Genomic DNA, 21,217 nt, shown 5'->3' with positions numbered 1-21,217 from the left:
AAATTTATAAAAACTACTATATATCGATCAATTATCATGACATAATCGATAATCATTTATTGGAAAAAAATTAAAATAAAAAATGTTATTATTCAATAACAAAAAACAAATAGTTTTTTTTTGTTATTAAGGGGACAAACATTACATTACTGCATATGGTTATACCATTCAATTTATCGAATGTATTGATAATCAACACCAAGGTGATTGAGCATTCGTATGAACATAATAATTGCCCCAATATTTTCGATCATTTACCATTGTTTTCCATAATTCTTTTGATGATTGTTTATCATCATTACGTTTAATGTTTACAGCGCATTTCGAACGTAAATGATTTATGATAAATGTATCCATATGATAGCCCATTTCAACTTCGACACCGATATCCGGTTGTATAGATCGAATTCTATGTACACCTTTTTCCACATCCGGTGCCCGTTCCAGATGATAATGTGTACGAAATCGGCCTGGATTTCGTATGGACCATATGTAGAATTCAATTGCACGACTATGTGATTCAGACACATTGTAACCATATTGATTACTAGATTTGATCATTTTGTTATTGTTCAAGGGATTACGTGCCATCATTGGTTTAGCATCTGGTCGTTCATCGGTTGATGGTTGATCCCATCCATAATTTGGATAAAAATCAATTTTTCCTAATGGGACTAATGTTCCAAAATATGGAATCTCTAAACCATCCGTATGTATAACATCGACCATGATTGCATCATTATTATTTAATCGTTTATCATGATTTTCATCTTGAAATCCAGGACCAGCTGGATCGAGACCGGTGATACGGTCAAAATTCCCATGATTAATACGGCCAGCCATTCCCATTAGATGTGCACCAAGACTGTGTCCAATACCATAGATGGCAACATTTCGAAATTCTTCGCGAAATCGGCTTATAAAATTGCCGAACCATTTTCCTACCTCGAAACAATTTGCCGCCGCTTGTTGATATTGGATTAGTCCTATATCGGCACCACCACCCCAACCTAATATGGCGACTACTTGCCATTGTTGGCTACTGTATTCACTATCAATATCGAGTATGGTATTTTTACATTCATGTAACCATTCGGTGTGTTTATCACTACGAAATCCATGCGTCAAGATAATTAAACGTTGATCACCGTATGAATGATTGAAACAGTCGCATGAACGAATCATATCGATAGCATCATCCAAACGTTGTGTATGATCAATTTCAATGCTAGTACCGTTCCGATCATACAAAGTTAATGTAGGCTCGATTGAATCTATCGGATGTGGTGGCGGTAAATGTCCAAACCATCTGGGCTGATCCAAATGGTCGTCATCATTGGGTCTAGTTTGATGTTCGAACCAATTTGACCAAAAATTTCCCATTGTTTTTCTGAAAAAAAATAAGTTGTCACTAAAATAAAATAAAAAAATAACTAACAATAACCATTGATCAAAGTAAAGCAATTAATCAACAAATCAAATAAAATCGAATTGTTATTGATATTATATTGATCTATTTGGACTGATTGGATCTAGGCTATAAATAGGAGTTTTATTTAATTACGCATTATCGTTGATGATACCGCTACATTTTGATAAGCTACAATGTAATATTTGTCATTAACCTAAATTATTGATAATGGTTTCAGTACAGTATATGTACAGGATCTTTTTTCATTTAAATTGCGATCACAAATAATTTGTAGTTTGAGGATTTATGTTTTTTTTAAAAAAAATGGCCAAAATTTTTATTACGTCTTGTCACATTGAACAACATCGTAATTAATGAGGATTCACAGTATATATTAATGTTAAGGCAAACTATAATACATCTATTTATGATTAATGTTGATGTAATTCCAAGAAAATGGACACAACAAGAGGTTTTGTTTCATTGTTTTTTTTTCTGGCAAATCAATGGCATTGTAATTGGCCTTCATTGTCAAGCATTGCGATTAGATCATCAGACATTCGCCAATATTCGTCAATGTCAATCATATGCCACAATGTCTGGCCATCCATTCGTACTAATGATGATGGAGATGAGGATTGAATAAAAATTATATCATTAAACATGATCCAAGCTTTAAATCGTATTAAAGTTGGCCAATTAGCTAGTTGAAGGATTCGGCTATCAATAGAAAGATGATGACATGGATCCTCAAAACGTAATAGTAAACCGGATAATAATTCGGGTTTATATCCATCCGGTTTTCGTATGATTTGTAATGAATCATCAACAATGGTCAATGTAAGACTTGTATTGCCATTGCTAGTATTCAATGAGTGCTGAAATCGTACGGTAGCTTTTAATACAAATCGATATGTACAAGCAATCGTTTTGAACATCTCAAAACCACGTAATGAATTTTCATAGTATTCATGTTCAATACGTTGGAATAGATCAAAACGTGTACAACGATTTTCAATCAAACATTGACAATAATTATCATTACAGGTATAGTTAAGAAATCGTTTGATATTAGTATCCGTATACATTTGTTGACAATCCGATCCTATGATGAGATAATTATTTTGAAAAAGAGATTTAATAAAAATAATGATATATTTGCGATTGATATTATCTTACCTTGTTGACCATAATTATAGATCTTAACCAAAGCCGATTGAATGTATTCGACAGGATTCTGTTGATAGATTCGGAAACAAAGACATAATCTATAGGTTTCAGGCACTTGCCGTAAATAGAATGTAACTTTAGATCCGGCCACTTCATACCAATGAATCGTTGTGGAACCATTTATTAATGCGGCAAGATCTTCTTCAATTACCCGATAGCCACTCAGAATGCTCAACTCAAGAATGGCCATTTTATCATTAATGATCACATGAGAATCAGAGTGCCTTCTCACGGTACAAACACGTATTATTTTGATGATCGGATTCTCAATCGGACCAAGTATTGTTGGTAATGGAGAATTTTGAAAATTCTGTTCACATTGCCACTTTTTTATACGAGCACCACTTTTGCCATCGTGATCATTTTTAATTGTTTTTGGAGGCAATTTAGACTGACAAATATTTTTCATTTTTTCAAATTGCATATGTTGTAATGATTTAGGTAGCTGTTCGATTTGCAGTGATTGTTGCAATTCATCACTGAAAAAGGATGAATCAGTGAAATCGCTTTCATCTTTTTTTTCATGATGATGATAAACATCGTATTCGAATAGTTGTACATTCAGTTCATAATGACATTCCGATTCCACACGTGTTGGGTCATAAACATTATAAATGGTTAGCAATTCGAATCGGCCAACACCATTACCCATGGTTTCTATTTCGATATGATCTACATATTGACCATCCATATCTATCGTATGCAATCGATCAATTGAATCTGACCGGAATTGGATTGAACGTCGTTCACGATGACCGGATGATCGATGACCAAACGAAATATTTGCCTGTAGTTGATAGTAAATACTATTTTCGTTTTCAAATGATAACAAAAACCACAATGAACGATAATAATCAGACAAAGCTATCAATGTAAGCAATGTATCTTGTGTTTTCTCGACCGGACCATATAATGGACGGACCGAAAGCCAATTAGCCAACATGTGACGTTCTTCAATGTAACCTTCGTACAAACATCCTAAAGCCAATAGAGCATAGGCACTGGTTTCAACAGACAATGGTCCTGTATCGTAATACATGTGATTAAGTTTTCCATCTTGATGACGATCAGGATGTAGTAATAAACGCTTCATCCATTGGTTGCCATCAATATTCGGTGATGACAATGATGGTGGTGATAATAGTAACGAATACAAAATGATGGCTATTTTGTATGAATGATCGGTTAGAGAAATTTTATCCAACAGATACTGAGAGCCTTCTCGATTGGCCTTTGCATAATCTATAGACCAATTAGTCTGTATTGTGTCGCTAAAATTATTCATTTTCATGAATGAATCACATTTATGTAAGGAAATCAATATGAATGCGGTGAGCGTATCGTCATCACTATTACTGCCACCATCAGCATGACGATGATGAATATGTGTCGATTCGGACCAACTACCTGAAATTGATTGTTGTCTCATGATCCAATTCAACGATTTGGATAGCAAATTGGCATCAAATTCACCACCAAGAAATTGTTCTGATTGACAAAGCAAATTGGCTACGAATGCAGTAAGCCAAACAGATGATTCTCGATTAATGAATGCCGCAAATGATCCATCCATTGGTTTTCTATAGCTAATGAGATCGGCCAATGATCGTTTCAGAAGTCGAACGCCACGTTTACGTAATGTTCGATTCAATCGACCGGTTTCTTGTAGATAATGCAACGTATGCAAATTGAATGCCATAAAAAATGCCGTTTGTTCACCACAACTTTTTCGTCTTCGTATTAAATGAGAAAGTTCTTCTGGAGATTTTAGTTGCGGTTCAAATCGACGTCCAATCAACGACAATCGGTGATGAATCGTTTCGGGAACAATGTTATCATTATTACCAGGATGAAATGATATGTTAATTTTTTGATATTGTCGTTCTGGATATATCTCATCGATCATTTCAGTCATTTCATTAATATCTCGTTTTGATGGTTCATTACGTTTCGATCGATTGGTTGGATCTAAATAACTTGAATGAGAATATTCCATTGTTTCACCGGGTGGTAATACGATTAAATCTTTCTCCACATAATCCATCCAATTGCCCGATTTGGCCCGTATTCGAAGACGAAATTGACCAATACGAATGGCAATTATGGGAAAAATCAATGTCTCACTTCCATTGGCCCTTATCATCACTTCTTGATGTGCTTTGTCCAACGATCTATATGCATCAGAACAAAGACCATCCACATGATAAAAATGGACAATTGTACTTAATGATTTATTGTGGTAATTGTAAATAGTGGCAGATATTTCTGTTTTTTCAAATTGAACAATTGTTGCTGGCATTGAAACTTGTATGAAAAATGGTTTATATACGGTTAATCGTTGATTAGGTGATTCAACACAAAAACCATCTTGATTCGAAATGGATACGGACGATATGATCCATGAAGTAATAGAATGTGGAACAGTCATTGATATTGTTTGCGAGCTATGTTATGTGAAGAAACAAACCATTTTGATGACAAACAAAAAATCTGGAACAATATTCACGATCCTACCTTTGGTTTATTGGCCATACATTAAATAGCCAAGAATCACGAAAATCATGACGTCTAATTGCTTGGTTTTGATCATCATCATCATAATCATTGAATAGTGCCATAGGAGAAATAGGAATAGTTCGCGTTTCTATATTATTTCGTAAATAAAAATTATCCACTTTTACCCGCAAAGAAACTTACCATAGAAAGTTGGAAAAAAAGTTTGTGTGGGCGAAAAGAATTTCTGAAACATTTGCTCATCTTTTGAACATTCACAGCAGGCGGAAAAAGCCTGTATACAGTCAGTATTAGTAGCAGCAGCCTGATTTAATTGATTCTTGAGTATGGCCACTTTTTGGTCACATGACATCCATGTTCGGAATTTACTACGGGCAAGTTGACAGCATGGATGTTTATCAAACCGATTACATTCTAATTGAACAGAACGTCGATTTCGGCCATTACGTGCTGTCGATGATTGTGCCAATGGTGTAAGGATTCGCAAACCGAAATTTTCGATCAATGAAATCGAATCAGCCGATGCATAATATGGTTTTGATGTGGTCAGGTCAAAATCTGGTATGAATCGTCTGTAAATGCTCTGTAAAGATTTGTCTCGTTTCAATGAAGATGAAGATATATTCTTCGAGGCCAAAATCTCTATAGATTCATCGATAGCAGCCAAAGCTACAACATCGCCTAAATGGCCATTAAATGTAAGAGTCACATTCTGACCAGGCTCAAGGTTGTTATCGTTGAGTTTAACCTTTACACCACAATCATTTTGTCGTACAAGTATTCGATAGAAATCTGCTACTAAGCGACTTTCATGATGAAGAGTGGATCTAGTGAATGCCAAGACGAGCAATCGAATTGATGGCGTCATTTGATTGGTCAATCGAATATCGATGGCTAGCGATGATGAAGCAATACGGCTAAATTGAATGATGGATTTATGTCTCATGATGATCAAATAAATTCGATCAACATCAATGGGACCATTATGAACGATTGAGGATCGATAATGTTGACCGGCTGTATACCACATTTGTTTCTTATTCGATATGAGAATAACCGGTTGCCGGTGATCTTCTTTGTTCTGGTCCACATAATCAAATGGAAAAAGCGACAATTGTTTGATTGTTTGTTGTTCTTGTCTATATTTTGGATCTTGACTACTTATGCGAACCTGTAAAAGGCCGACAAACTTGTCCAGTTTAAAGGTAAATATGACCAATCCATTTGAATCGGTTCGAATGACATTGTGATTACCATCATTACCATCACCGGTTATAACGTATGGCCGAATATTATGATCATTCGAATCGGTCATCTGAATTTGTATCGGTACATTAGATATTGGATTATTGTCATGATCGGTCAATTCAAACTATAATGACAGAAATTAAATTAAATTTCAACAATATCATTGATTATTGGACACAATTTATACATACGGCCAGATAGTTGGCTAACTGTGGTCGATATACTAGACTTGTGAAACGTGTCCAGATAAGATATGGAAAATTGGCCAAAATCGTTTGATCACTTGTTGCAATGTCCTTTTGATTGGTTGCCAAATCGGTAACGATTGCTTCTATCACCAACCGTTGTGGCAATGGTTGATATTCGCAAAAATTTGATGCTAATTTTATTGATTGCCGTAACGTGCCAGATGTTTGATCCAAACATGCCACCTGACTTTTTTGCTCAAAACCACCTCGATTCTTAAATGGTGATTTGATCGATATCTTGAAGTGAGCATATCCATTAACTGGCTTACCATAAGTATATGTTGCCTTTAATTTTATGATGAACGGTTCGTCTGGTGATGAACATAAATGTACGCGAGGCGTATCGATGTCGATTCGAAATCTAGATGCAACATAATCACGTACCTCAAATGTTAAACGATCATTAAATTTATGCTCAGAGCATTCAACATCAGCTTTCCATTGACCATTACTTGCAAGTGTTGGCAATTTGTATGAATATTGTGCAAAATAGTCCGGTGCTGTACAGGTTAGATTAGCCATTTCCATTTTAATGTTTTGTTGATTCTGTGATTTCAATTGATATATCGTCAAGAAAATCTAATAAAATTAATCCCACAAACCTTAATGGTCAATTGGCAATTATCATTTTTAGGTGTTAATGTCGTTTCACTAAAGCGAAGCAAACGAAATCTGACCAATTCAGAATGTCGATAAATTGGCTTATCGGTTTGAAAGAAGCCAAGGCCCCAATTTTTAGCGATTTGGAATTCTTTAATAACTTCGACATGTTTCGGTTGTTGAAACACTAGTTTCATGTATATCGAATCAAATCGTAATTGAAATCCAAATGGACCTGACGATTTAATTTTGTTTGATGCTTGTGGCCGATATACGTATGGTAATGTCCATTCATCGATTGGTTCTGTATGAATATATATTGGATTCAATGATTATCAACATAATAAACGCACATTGTAGACTTACTTTCTGAACGAATTTCATTTTCATGGACAATGTGATTGAAATTTTTTGAAAACGATAAACTCAATTTAACCCATATGAAAGGCACGGTGGTTGTCGAATTTAATAATAACAGGAATCGATCATGGCCATCCAGATTCAATTGGCTTTGGGCCAATATTATTTGGCATCTACAATATATCAACAGTAACTTTTGGTCAGTAGTCTAAGAAGTAATCAGGCCATTTTAATAACACTGACCGAACATGAAAAATAAGAAAAAAACATTGACATAGGCCAAATAACACGATTCCAACCGTACGGCTATTCATAATTCATAATTTAATTAATTGAATTGATGATTATACAATGTTTACATTACTATTAGAATGAGCAGTGTAAATAATGAATTTCGAATTAATTGGGGCAAAATTGATTTCGTTGCGTTTTTTTTTTTTTTTTGATTAATCTAATCAAATCAATCAATGGCTTATCATTATTGAATGAATTGCATACACAATGTGAAAATACGTCTAATTTAATATAATTTAATAATGATTGAAAAAATTATTGCATAAAAACTGTTAACCATTTTCAGTTTATCATTTGTGGATATGAACAATTTATTGTTGATTCTGGCCACAATGGTAATGGTCATTTTTCAAATGACATTATGTAATCAATTCAATAATAAACCAATGACTCAAGTGATGAAGATTTGTCAACATGAAAAAATGCAATGGATCTCAAATAAACGATGGCCACATTCATTATCATTGCAAGCAGAATTACATTGTTGTGCTTTTTTCACATTTTGTGATTGTGTTGATCGTTTATGTAAAGAAGAAAAATATTACAATAATGATCTATATTGTATTTTTGTGCAAAAAGTCCGTGAAAAAAAACCCATGTTTGAAGAAACATGTTCAAAAGAATTTGATTTTTATTTTACAAATACCATGATTTTACAAAGATATTTTTGTAATAATCTACCTAGTAAAAGTGGATTATGGACACTAATTGCTATCGGATTCAGTATTATAATCGAAATCATTGTGGCCATCATTATCATTACCATAATTATCATATTTTATCAACAATTAAATAAAAATCAAAACGAAACAATCATCGATGAACAATTATCTTTAAGGCAATCTAAAAGTGGTGGTGGTGGTGTTGGAATACGGCAAAAAAAATCATCACCCAAAAGAGAAAAAACAAAAAAGTCAAATAGAAAAATAAAATCAGTACCAACAAGTCAAAGATGAATTGTACACACACACACACACACACAACAACAAGCAATTTTTATTATTATCATAATGATGAGAAAGAGTAAGAGAGGTCAATAAAGAATTTAATAATAATAATCAAATCTCTGAAAAATGCTATATAAATATGAAATTCGACTTTTTTGTTTTGTTTTGTTTTGTAAACGATTCAATTGTGTGTTTGATGATAAAAGGTCAATATTCACTGATCAACGATAAAATGGTTATTGTAAAGAATGGGGATGTTTTTTTTGTGTGTCATCAAGTAAGTGTATAAATAGCCCATGCAACAGGAATAAACCATGTTTTAAGAAGATAAACGAAATGTTTTGGTTGTGTTTGTGTCTAAATAATAAAAACAACAAAAGCAGACTTAGTCTTTTTTTAAAACTAGAAATATCAAACTAGTGTTTCATTTTTCTGCATTTCCTAAAGAACATTATCATCATCGACAATGTCCAAATTTTTATGATGATGATAATCATTTGATGAAGAATAATGTCTTGAACTGCTGGCCCCTGATGTTTGATATCGGCCATACATTTCAGATGTTGTTGTTGTTGTTGTTGTTGTTATTCCACCACTATCACCTGTATCGAATAATGAATGAGTTTTGTTCGAATTCAAATCATCATTGTTGATCGTTGAGATTATTGAGCTATTTGTGGCTGTGTTGGTGTTGGTATTCATCTTTCTCAACGATGGTGTTGCTGTATATTCATTTCCAGTAAACAAATCTTTATCTTGATGATGATTGGTCATTGAAGTTAATGGTGATGATGATGTATAGGAGGCAAACTTTCTTGTACTATTGGAAGAAGTATTAAGCGATTCAAAATCTTCAACATTACGAGCCGATGAAGAAGAAGGAACTATGGATGATGAATATCCGGTCGTAAATGAACTAGTAATAATCGATGAATTATTCGTTGTGCTGCTATTCAATCGAGATGGATAAAGCTGAGTTGATGATGGCCCAGTTCCAGTTATAAGCGGTTTTGTAGGCGATTGATGATTATGATGATATGGAGATGATGATGATGATGTATCAGTATCTGTTAGATATGATGAACGATGTCTGATGGATGATTGTGAAAATACACCACCACCTTTACTACTACTATAATCAATTGGATCATCATTCTTAGTTCGATTCGTTTCGTCAAACAATGTGGATCGTTTCGTTGTGCTAATCGATGATGATGGCTTATTAACGGTGGAATACAGTCCTTCACCGGTGACTATAGAAGCTGTGGATGTAATTGTTACATCACTTGAACCAATCAACGTCGATGATGCTGTCGATGGATTAAGATATTTTTTGTATGTCTGATCAATAACTTCGCTTTCGACAGCTCCATATTGATTCGTTTGCATTGATGACAAATACGGTGAACGTGAAGATATGCTACTACTGCCCACAGAAAAATCATTGTTATAATAATCAGACATAGCGGTGGTGAATCGATGAGATGATGTACGAATACCACTGGTTGAATTATCCAAGCTGCTTGTCGTTGTTGTCGCCGTGGTCGTCGTTGTTAAGCCATACTGTGATCGATATGGTGATGATAGAATTGAATCAATCGAACTAATTCGACTAGATGATGTTATAGTAATGCTGGCGGTAGTGATCGGAGCCGTTACACTTGATGAAACAGGATTTATAATTAAAGGTCCGGTTGAACCGGCAGGAACCTTATATTTGGATACTGAATTGGTTGTCGATGAATAAGCGGATATGGTTCGTGTAGCATTTTGAGTGGATGGTAACAAACGGCCAGTACCACCAATACTGCTTGTACCTGTTGTACTGCTGGTAATTAATGAGCTGCTCCATGTAGTCGTTGTTGTTGTCGTTGAAGGTATTTTAGTTGGTGAACCAGTACTCGACTGAAATCGATATGATGAATCAGGTGGAGAATCGTAAAGATGTATTTGATGGTGATCAGAGCTAACGCTATTTGTCAAATCGGCCATTGGCGATCGATATGATGGCGATCGAATGGAAGTAATAGTCGTCGTATTCGATGGCAAATTTAATGATGTGCTACCAGCTGTGGTTGTCATAGCCGAAATATCCACAATTGATTGTTGATTAACATCGTCCATTTTTTTAAACAAATTAAATGCTCCTTTTTTAATGCAATAATAACAATATATAAAGACATGAACAAAATGTTCAAGCAAATCAAATGAATTGCTAACCTTTACGGCGAGGCCAAATATCAAGTAAAAATTTGAACACTTGTATCGGTTTATACACTGAATCAGATTGATCATGGCACGAGAATAATGGCCCAAAACAAATAGCCAATGCTTGTGAGGTCATTTTGTTGCGGTCGGAATTGATGTGGATCAATTTAATATGATCCATCAGATATAACACCGTATTCTACACACACATCAAAATTGGTTGTATATCAATTAATCCTTTTGTTCATATAACCAACAAATCGTGTTGTTGTATCGTGCATACAACTTACCCGGTGAGATTTAGGAAGACACTCCAGTATGGAGAACATAAGCTTAGCATTACCGGCCGGATCATCTGGAACACAAACACTAAGACCATCGTCCATCATATCGAACATGGCCTTATTGAATAATGGTTCCGGAAGCTCACGAAGATAGTCTTTGAGCAAACCTACAACGAAATTTATTTATGATTATAGGCAAACGGGTTAAATTAGATTTATTTTTTTCTTGCTATCAATGTTTTATATGGGTGGTGTGTGTTGAACAAAAGAGATAAATCAAATAAACAAAATAAACTCAAAGAACAAGATAATCTAAATGATATTATAAAGAAAAATCAATGAAATGAGGAAAAAAAACCGGATAAACGAAAAAACAATGATAAAACAAAATATTAACCGAATAATAAGCTCATATATAATCACTAATCACAAGTGAATCTCATTCTCTTTTGCTCATTCAAACACAAACACACGCAAACATTCGGGCAATTTTCAATGGGATTTCGTTGATGTAATGCCGGTATTGTTGGTATTGATGGTATTAGTGTTGCTATTGGGAGAAGCAGCTATAGCAGCTGGAACATTAATGGGTGTCGAAACCTTTTTCATCAATATCTTATGCCATTCTTTGCCAGGATCATTATGTCTCATAGTCCAACAATTGCGGCAATAATAATGGCGACATTCAAAACAATAGACAGGACCATTTTCAATCTGGCATTGCGAACATTTTTGATCTGCAAGAAATGGATCAACTTGAATCTGATTCAGATTCATTTTTGGAATGGATTAATCATCAAAAAAAAGTTTATGACGTATTGTACATACCGTTTTCTTAAAACGTAATGACAACACCTTGACAAAACGTGCATTAATAGCTCGTTGATAGGCAGATGTCGTAGCAAATTGAGCCCTACCGAAACCCATTGGATAATCAAAACGATCAGTTTCAAGTATGACATAGTCAACTGGACCGAATATTTCTTGTAAAGCTTCGAATATGGATTTAGAATTCATCATTCCGTGTAAAGCTCCCAAAAATACCATTCGACTTTCGTCAATCATCGAATGCATGTTTCCAGCATTGTTGGTGGCCATTGTATCGTGATGAGGAAATCCAGGACGATAATGGAATGAATCATTTTTGTCCCATGGTATCACCTGAACATTCTTGGTTTTTCTTGAACGTTTTGATTGTAGCGGATAAAGGAATTTTGAGCCTTCATTATCGAATGTTATTTTGCATACACTGATCAAACGTTCAACCGATGTTGAATCATCAAATATGAGATACAAATAGCCAGCTTTGCTTAGATCTCGGCTTGAGCGGCTTGGCCGAACTTCTTTACCAGGTCGTTGTACGGCCACAACACCAAATTGACGAAATGCTTCCAACATATCTTCATTGGTCATATCCCATAATACACCACCCAGAAATACTTTGACCGAATATGTGACAGAACGTTGTGATTTGAACTCAAATTGGTTAATGGAAAATATCGATTGACATTGATCAACACGGCTAGCCTCTTCTCGATGTTTGCGAGCTCGAACTTCCAATTCATCATTTACACAAGCAATGGCATTAGCATTATAAGTACGTTGCTGTTGTAAAACTAACAACATTGAACTTGATTCACTGGAAGATGAAGGAGTTGATAATGGTGAATAGGGAACCATTAAGCTTGAATGGCCACTTGCCACAACAGAAGGCTGATTGATCAAACTGCTCAGCCCATGTATATTACCGAAAAGTGATCGATTAGTGTCCAATTGCGATTGTTGTTCCATATGCTTCTGCTCATCATTATTGGCAACTTTACTTCCTTTAGTTTTACTAATCGAACCTTTACCCAACACATTATCGAAAGAGAATGATGAATCTATATATGAATATTAAATAAGAAATTGATTGATAAACTATTTTCTATGAACAACAATGGACTCACCATCAGAGATATTAGTTGTCGATGACCGTTGCTGTTTCATGTCGTTAATGAATGACGAAGCAACAATATTACCAAACGATGAATTCGAATTCAAACATTGACCCGAATCGGGTGAATGCATACTTTCAATAGCCGTACTCGGTATCATCATGAATGGTAACTGACTATACGATGAATCAAAATCACCGAATGGACCATCATCATCAACTCCTGTTTCAGCCAGCATTTGGAGAAAATTTTTCGAGTTTCGTTCTTTGCGATCAAAAAATTCTTCATCCAATACGAACAACGCTCCTTTGTCTACTTTGCCGGATATTTTCTTACCAGTTGAATCATTCTTGTGCACGGATGACGAACGAATCTCTTGTTGATAATCATTATCTGTAGGTGAAAAATGGCTAGCATTCGGATTAAGAAATGAACCCGAATTATTGGCTAATCTCCATTCGTTCATGAATGATGATTTGCATTTACCATTATTATCGCGGTTTATTTCATCAAAGAAATAATTGTCTGATATTGGAGCTGATTTTGATAATAGATTAACATTTGAAAATCGAGAATGTCGTAGCTGTTGTTTTTGATAATGACCAGATCCAATGTTAAACGGTGAAGAACGATTCGTTCCGATTGGCCATTGTGTTGAATTTCTACGTCCAGATACACCACGATCCAGATTGACTGACCGATCAGTTGTTGTCGATTTGATGTTGCTGCTTAAAGGCTGGTTCATCACATTTGTCAAGGATGAACGTCGATAAATTGGTTCATGATCATCACTGCCATCAGTGATTGTAGTACGATCATCAACCAGTTCATTCGATTTGGTATTAGTCAAACCTAGTTTAGCATTAAATGTTTCGATAATATGATTCAAATTTTCCATGTATTCTTTATTATTTTCTTGTATAACGGTTGCCAATGTTTGTACGTCCAATTCGTCTGATCGTTCGATATTTTTCAAACTATTCAATGTTGATTGCTCTTTCACCGATATTGATTGTGTTTTTTGCAACATGGAATTGATAGGCGAACCGGTCGACTCAAAACCAGAATCCATAGATGATGGACTAGGAATATGACTATCCATAGTTATCATCGAAGAACGTTGTTTGTTTAAAGTTGATAGATGAATTTTATCTTCACCACTAGTCGGTGATGATGACATTGATAAAGTGAAAAATGAATACAATTCGAATTGAAATCTTCAATAAAAAAAAACACTTTTTTTCGAAAAAAATTGCCAACACAACTTGATGAATAAATGTAAGAAAAAAAATTTGCAAATGAAAAATGTCGTCTTCTTTTGAAGCTTTGATTTCATTTGTACATTTGATGTTTAACATTCATGATCATTTCATTTCATTTTCAAATATATGTCCATTTATCATCGTCCATAGAAAAGTTTGATCAGATATAGATGATGATGAAATAAAATTTAGTCACAATAGTCGTATAGAACACAAAATGACAATATACGTTTCAATCAATAAACACACACACACACACACACAAAGAAAAGATGAGTGTGAATCAAAACTAATCGACCATTAATCGATTAATAGATTATACATTGTGAATGTGTGTACTATATTATACTACTAAATACACAATTGACCGGTTTTTTTTTTGCATAAAATAAATCAAACATAAAAATGCAAAATAAGAAATGTATTAAATTAATAAAATGAAAAGTAAAATCTTATTATTATGTCCCAGATTCGGTGGTAAAAAGATGATGATGATGATGACGATAAAAACAAAAACAATGGAAACACAGAATAAACGATTTGTGTGTGGTGAAGAAAAATAAACGGAACATGATTGAATTTTAGGGGAAAATGTGGTATACTTTTCGGAAAGATTCTCTATAGAAAAATTTATTCTGAAAACATTACTCACTTGTTATAACATTGATATCGGGAACATTCTCAGCATTAATATCAGCAAGCCATGCATTTCGTTCAAATGATTCACGTAATGTTCGTTTGACCAATGATGAACCACAAAGACGATAAATGCCCAACATATGTAGGCCACGTTGTTCGATTTCTTCGCAACATCTTTTAATAATAAGTGGTACCGAAAATCCTGATGCTTCACGAGCAATAACTGTTTCAAGATCAACACCAAATAATGGTTGTTCACCAATAGTCGATGATCGTGGTCCACTCATTGATGATCTACTTGTACGTACACCACTTTTATGATCACGTTTCGATCGTTTGAATGTGGTAATTAAATCATGATATTCAAGTTTAATATAAAACATGGCACCAGGTGTATCATATAGCCGAAGCTCGAATGCATGAACATGTTGTTTGGTCAATGCCGGTATCGATGGTAAGTGTATAGTTCCTTTGGAACATTGTTTATGACGCATATTCAAATCAGGCAGTGATTGATCCCACGTATAGAATAGGAATGACACTTCTTTCGTGTCGAAAAGATCAATATCGAACACTTCATCCCAATCGAAATTCGAGCTATTATTCTCATGTGATTGTACAGCTACGGTTCTGGCTTTGTATATCCGATCACATTCGACCACTGAATATAGAACTCGTTTGGCTCCCGTCTTTGATGTTACACTTTTGGTTGCGATCAAATGGTCCAATTGAAGACCACGTACCCCAAGTAAATGTATGACCAATAATCCACTGTATCCAGCAATTTGGCCATCATTTTTGCCGCCTGTACCAATAGTTGCCGTTGTTTGTCTATGTAGATCTGGACCATATTGTTGAAATCCACTTGGATCAATCATTAATATGCGCGATGGACGTGTTGATATTTGACCTATTAACGATGTTGTAGCCGATGAAACTTGTGGCTGTTGCTGTGTATGGCATGTGTCCAACATGTCATCATATGGTGGCCGATTGAATCCATGTGTATCTGAAGAATGTCGTGAGATCTGTAAACTTGAGAAACGAGATTTCATATCATCTGTAGTAGAACCAGCAGCAGCAGCAGCTGCTGCTGCTAATCGACCGGATTGTGGTTGCTGTAGGTCTTGAGCCATTTTACTTTTACGAATCGTTTCATATATGGCCGATGTTGATGCAGCGGTAGCTGCAGTTCGCGATGAACTACGACTTTTGGCCAGGACATCTTCCGATGATGATGATTCAGCTAGACTTGCACGTAATGAATCCAATCGAGTTGATGACATCAATTGTGAGGCGGCCCCAGTTCCTTGTCCTGAATATCGATTTTGACCAGTACGACGCATTCGTGAAAGCATATCAGCTGTGGAAGAATCAGTAGCAATGTCTTGGGCATCATAATTACCAGCCATAGCTGAATGTGGTCGAGCAGATGATCGTAGTCCATGGCTTTTGGTTGATGAATAGAATTGTTCCAATTGTTGTAGCCGATTCGATAAACTACTGCTAGCACGATGGTGAGAATGACGGCCGCTTAGTCCAGGCGTTCGAGGTAACGAATTGCTACGATTAAAACGATCCGTTATTTCTCCATATTGTTGTTCAGTATCCGAATAACTTCTATCAAACAGATTGCCAGAAGAATCAATATTGGTTTCACCTCGAAGATATCGACGACGAGCAATAGCTACAGCTTCGGCCATACCTGGTAATGGTATGGCCATTCCATGTTGATGTGAAATATCGCGATAATTAGAACTGGGCATTGCTCCGATCAATGATTGTGTGGAATATGAATTACTCAACATGGACGAATGATCAAGACTATGATGTCGGGTTCGCATAGGTCGATGACCACGTTGCATCTGTTTCAATGACTGATAACGTTGTAGAAAATGATCAATCTGTTCTCCCGGATCCTGATGTAGACCACCATAAAGCATCTGTTCACTTGATGTACGCATCAATCGTCCAGTGGCCGATCTTGATCGTGATCCATGATGTGCCAATCGACCATGATACAATGATGATAATGGTGTACGAATCGGTTTTTGATTGACTGTGGTCATAAGCGGGCTCGAAGATAATTTACCACTTCTGGTACCTTGAATGTTGGCATAGAGATTGCTATTAGCTATTGCTCTTTCGGTTTCTGATTGATAAAGATCGGCCAAATTGTCCGATGTGAATAGGCGTCGATTTCGCCGTGATCGTGTTGTCATCATCAGACTTGAACCAGCATTACTACCATACAATTCAAGGGAACTACCACTTCGTACCATGATTTCGTTGACAGCCGCTACTGCTGCCGCAGCTTTAGCCGGTGTTGGATCCTGTAATGCTGCAACAGCAGCTGCTGCCGCTGTGCTTGGATCATCCAGTAGACCGGCTTCCGCTGCAGCCGATGCTGCCTGAAATACCTCTTCCTCTTCATCTTCATCCAACATAAGAGATGGATCAGTAGACTGTTGTTGCTTGACGACTACTACTGGTTTACTTCGTAGATCATCTACGCGGCTATAGATATCGCCAGCCACCGTATCGTAATAACAGGAATCAGACATGCCAGTTCCATAGATACTACGATTAGTGAGCATATGCTCTGCATTCAATGGTCTCGAACGAATCGTCAATATTAATCGTCTAGGTATGGACATGATGAGAACAACATCATCTAATGACATTCGAGATACATCAACAAAATTTATGGCCAATACTTCATCGCCAACACGAAGACAGCCCGATTGATAAACAGGTGATTCGAGTGCAATGCGTGATATGTACACACCGTCCATGGTATAAAGGCCATCACCTTCACGAATGTATAGACCCAATGTTTGGCCCGGTCGTTTGATAATTTCGACAAATTGTATCCACGAAGGCAATGATACACCATCACCAAAACGACGTAACGTATCATCTAGCCATTGTGGTAATATTTGCGTTGGTGATAATATACGTATAATCATTTCACCTCGACGTTCCATTTCAGCATATTGAGTGCTGGCCAACGAACTTGGATCAAATTGTTGTTCCACTTGTTCGATTTGCCTGAACACATCGGATGTTAGTCCTGATATTCGACGAAATGAATCCGGTTGTGCGATGACCATCATATCAGATACTATTCTACCACCACCACCACCACGTATATCGTGTCCATGATGATGGTAAGGCCCATTTGATGGTGATGATTGCTTTCCATATTGATGTTGCTGAGCGGTTATCGTTCCACAGGCACTTCCCGCCGTACGCGATGGTGACATGACATTCAGATGCTGTGTTATTAATTGCGACTGTTGTGATGATGGATGTTGCTGTGATTGGTGTTGCTGATTTGGTATAACGTAAGTGGTAGCCATACTACCAACATAACGTTGTTGACCGCCGCATCCTGGTACGTATGATGAGGTGGGTGCTGGTGATGCCATAACCGTAGTATTCGCATTAGCCTGTTGCTGCTGTAAACGTTGTTGTTTTGGTTGTTGTAGATGTTGAAAATGCTGCTGATATAGATAATTATTGCTAACTGATGGATTCAATAGCTGCGTTTGCGGATGGGTGAAACCATGAGCATTCTATGTTGGTATGGGAAAAGCAAATTAAACCAGGAATTTCCTTTGTGTATGTTTTTACCGTGCCTACCTTACGACAACCGCCACAGCATAATGCCATCAATGAATTTGATAAATTGGGTTGTTGTGATGGCTGTTGATATGCGGCCGTAGCTGCAACCGTTGGCTGCATAACCAGCATTGGTTGCTGTTGTGGCTGCTGTTGAGCAGCAAGATTTGTCTGATACATTGTGATCACGCCTAATCGAAACAATAAAGAATCAATGGATCAGTCATGGAACAGAAATAAATACATTGTTAATGGCATGCATAATATATGAATTTATATATTTGTGTTTTGTGATGATCACACTACTAATCAAGCTTTTAATTGTTCGTTTCCTTTTTAGGGCTACTATCCATTATGATGAACCAAATGGACAGTATGATGGTCACTACAGATAATACGATAGCCAACCACATTGGACGATATGATTGTCGAACCTTATTTGTGATTATTGAATCTAGTATCAAACATAATATGTTGAATATGACACATGTGATCAACATCGATGTTCGATTGTACATGAGGGCCAATATGCTATATACATTGGCAAATACGTAAATTGCCATGGCCAAAACGCTCAATAGAAACAAAATGATCTTGGTACGTTGTACGTCAGCATCTACACCCACAAAAAGACCTTGATGAGATCGGTGATACGAACGATTTGCACCAATTAAAAGGATAATAATGGCCAATAAACGTACAATATCCAAAACCAGTAATGTAATGCGAATCGATGATGCTTTGGTCGATGTGGTCAAAACGGGCCATATTTCAATTCCTTGTGACCAATTGGCCGATATTTGCATACAGAATTTGATAGCAATAATGGAGACTATCAGACTGATAGCCATCAGGATCCAGAACCGTGTCTTATGTAAATGAGAGGCCATTATTACGTCGAGAAAAATACAGACCAAATTGAATGTTACAAACGTAACATACATAACCCAATGTCGACTAATTATTGATATTAAACCAGCAATATTGGTAAGAAGATAGTATGCGATCATTATAGTAGTCAATACCAGAAGATAATACTAATCCAGTTATAATATAACGGTTAATAGTTAGATTGGATCATCATCACTAAAAAATGGTGACTTACCTTTTCCCGTTGATATGATATATTAATTTCATTCAAACCTAATCGATCACCTAGAAAGCCTTGATATTGACGTTTATAGGCAATATTTTCAATAATACACAATATCATACAAATAGGAACACGAGCGACCAACAATATCAACAATAACAAACGTAATGGACCACCACCATCATCATTTGAATCATCACTTACTTTTACTGCGTTGGCAGACATTTATGTTGTGTGAATAGATAATATCGCTTTGTGGCTTTCGATCTTGGTTAATTATCACTACCACCCACCACCACCAAAAAAAAACAACACTTTTTGAACTTGTGAGATGATTATTGAAGAAAAAAATTCAGATTTATTAACAACAAACACAGAATTTTATTAAATGACGAAATATACAAATTCTACGATCGCATTTTATATGTTATCGGCCTAACAACATTAATCGAATATATATAGACCAAATGCAATTAATTTTATCATTTTCATTGTTACTCTGACCAAATGGAAATTCTTAACGACAACAAACAAAAATTTGTCGAAATTGGGCAATAATTTAATGGCCAAAAAAATTTATTGAGCCCAAAGACTGGCCAAATCCAATGGCCTTATACGGCAGCAGAAATCTTAGTGAGTATGAGTGCCTGTCATTCATTCATCCATTCTTTCAGTTAATGGTGGGTGAGAATTGGTTTGTTGGTCATCATCACTACTTTTTTTTGGCTCAAAACACTCATAAACAGCAGCAGTTATGAGCCAGAATTTCAATTGGACCTAGAAATTCAGCCACTGTATCCTGTAATACACACACACACACACACACAAATACAACAGATTGCGACCTCGACTCGATAGCATGTGGGTGGTAGTGGCTCCCGGATCAAAATATTCTGGAACATGCGCCCAATATTGCAACCCGTTTTTTTTATTTGAAGATAACAGCCGGCTATAGCTAAAATCATTTCTCATCAAGTTCATTTCGAACGAATCATTCTCGGTCGTGTTGTTCTAAATTATGATTCAAGGGTCAGTCGCGCGCGCATTCAAAAATTGTCTATGAATGATTCATTATGAATAATTCAATTTTTTTTAGCAAACGAATGGATATGTTTTTTTTTATATCAAATTGACAATGATGTTCGAATCAACAGGATTCCATAATTAAGTATATGGTTGATGGAATAAATTATTATCATTATCGTTTATTATTAATGTTTAATAAATCAAACCCCCCCATATACCTTACAAAAATAGAGGTTAAACAAAGAAATAAATTGCATTTGATACAATAATAATAATAATCAATTATAATTGG

At 35.8% G+C, this 21,217-nt stretch overlaps 5 protein-coding genes and 1 long non-coding RNA gene across 8 annotated transcripts; 1 reads left to right on the top strand and 5 right to left on the bottom strand.

Moving 5' to 3' along the window:
* Positions 1–21: 21 nt before the first annotated feature.
* On the bottom strand, positions 22–1,498 carry LOC124495394 (pancreatic triacylglycerol lipase). Of its 2 annotated transcripts, none has more exons than XM_075733730.1 (2): positions 1,445–1,498; positions 22–1,390 (listed from the first exon to the last, which is right to left on the bottom strand). In XM_075733730.1, exon 2 carries the CDS (start codon positions 1,381–1,383, stop codon positions 193–195), a length of 1,191 nt encoding a protein of 396 aa, XP_075589845.1. In that variant the 5' UTR covers positions 1,384–1,390; positions 1,445–1,498; the 3' UTR covers positions 22–192. The 2 variants fall into 2 exon arrangements, with proteins under 2 accessions (XP_075589845.1, XP_075589846.1); XM_075733731.1 differs by having other exon boundaries at positions 1,439–1,462.
* Positions 1,499–1,720: 222 nt separating this feature from the next.
* On the bottom strand, positions 1,721–8,027 carry LOC124495393 (complement C4). The gene is made up of 8 exons (XM_047058763.2): positions 7,855–8,027; positions 7,618–7,784; positions 7,254–7,555; positions 6,595–7,197; positions 5,339–6,527; positions 5,156–5,285; positions 2,591–5,085; positions 1,721–2,516 (listed from the first exon to the last, which is right to left on the bottom strand). Exons 1-8 carry the CDS (start codon positions 7,923–7,925, stop codon positions 1,915–1,917), a joined length of 5,559 nt encoding a protein of 1,852 aa, XP_046914719.2. The 5' UTR covers positions 7,926–8,027; the 3' UTR covers positions 1,721–1,914.
* An 831-nt stretch (positions 8,028–8,858) lies between these two features.
* RhoGAP100F (Rho GTPase activating protein at 100F) lies at positions 8,859–20,237 on the bottom strand. Its single transcript, XM_047059662.2, has 6 exons — positions 20,104–20,237; positions 18,828–18,997; positions 15,196–18,760; positions 11,351–11,511; positions 11,073–11,259; positions 8,859–10,999 (listed from the first exon to the last, which is right to left on the bottom strand). The coding sequence occupies exons 2-6, from the start codon at positions 18,984–18,986 to the stop codon at positions 9,294–9,296; spliced, it is 5,778 nt and encodes a 1,925-aa protein (XP_046915618.2). The 5' UTR covers positions 18,987–18,997; positions 20,104–20,237; the 3' UTR covers positions 8,859–9,293.
* On the bottom strand, positions 11,543–15,131 carry LOC124496171 (uncharacterized). The gene is made up of 3 exons (XM_047059663.2): positions 13,294–15,131; positions 12,173–13,227; positions 11,543–12,106 (listed from the first exon to the last, which is right to left on the bottom strand). The coding sequence occupies exons 1-3, from the start codon at positions 14,459–14,461 to the stop codon at positions 11,837–11,839; spliced, it is 2,493 nt and encodes an 830-aa protein (XP_046915619.1). The 5' UTR covers positions 14,462–15,131; the 3' UTR covers positions 11,543–11,836.
* On the top strand, positions 15,209–21,153 carry LOC124496174 (uncharacterized). 2 transcript variants are annotated; one of them, XR_012832372.1, is made up of 5 exons: positions 15,209–15,636; positions 15,711–18,352; positions 18,420–18,593; positions 19,147–19,793; positions 19,874–21,153. It is a non-coding gene; the product is annotated as an uncharacterized LOC124496174 (long non-coding RNA). The 2 variants fall into 2 exon arrangements; XR_012832371.1 differs by having other exon boundaries at positions 19,147–21,153.
* Positions 19,030–20,292, bottom strand: LOC142597740 (uncharacterized). Its single transcript, XM_075733285.1, has 2 exons — positions 19,912–20,292; positions 19,030–19,843 (listed from the first exon to the last, which is right to left on the bottom strand). The coding sequence occupies exons 1-2, from the start codon at positions 20,122–20,124 to the stop codon at positions 19,124–19,126; spliced, it is 933 nt and encodes a 310-aa protein (XP_075589400.1). The 5' UTR covers positions 20,125–20,292; the 3' UTR covers positions 19,030–19,123.
* Positions 21,154–21,217: the final 64 nt, after the last annotated feature.

The sequence above is a fragment of the Dermatophagoides farinae genome, chromosome 8 (assembly GCF_024713945.1).
Source record: "Dermatophagoides farinae isolate YC_2012a chromosome 8, ASM2471394v1, whole genome shotgun sequence".
NCBI classification, from domain to species: Eukaryota; Metazoa; Arthropoda; class Arachnida; order Sarcoptiformes; family Pyroglyphidae; genus Dermatophagoides; species Dermatophagoides farinae.
Note: the sequence above shows the minus strand (reverse complement) of the source record. Positions and strands in the feature narration are given on the sequence as shown.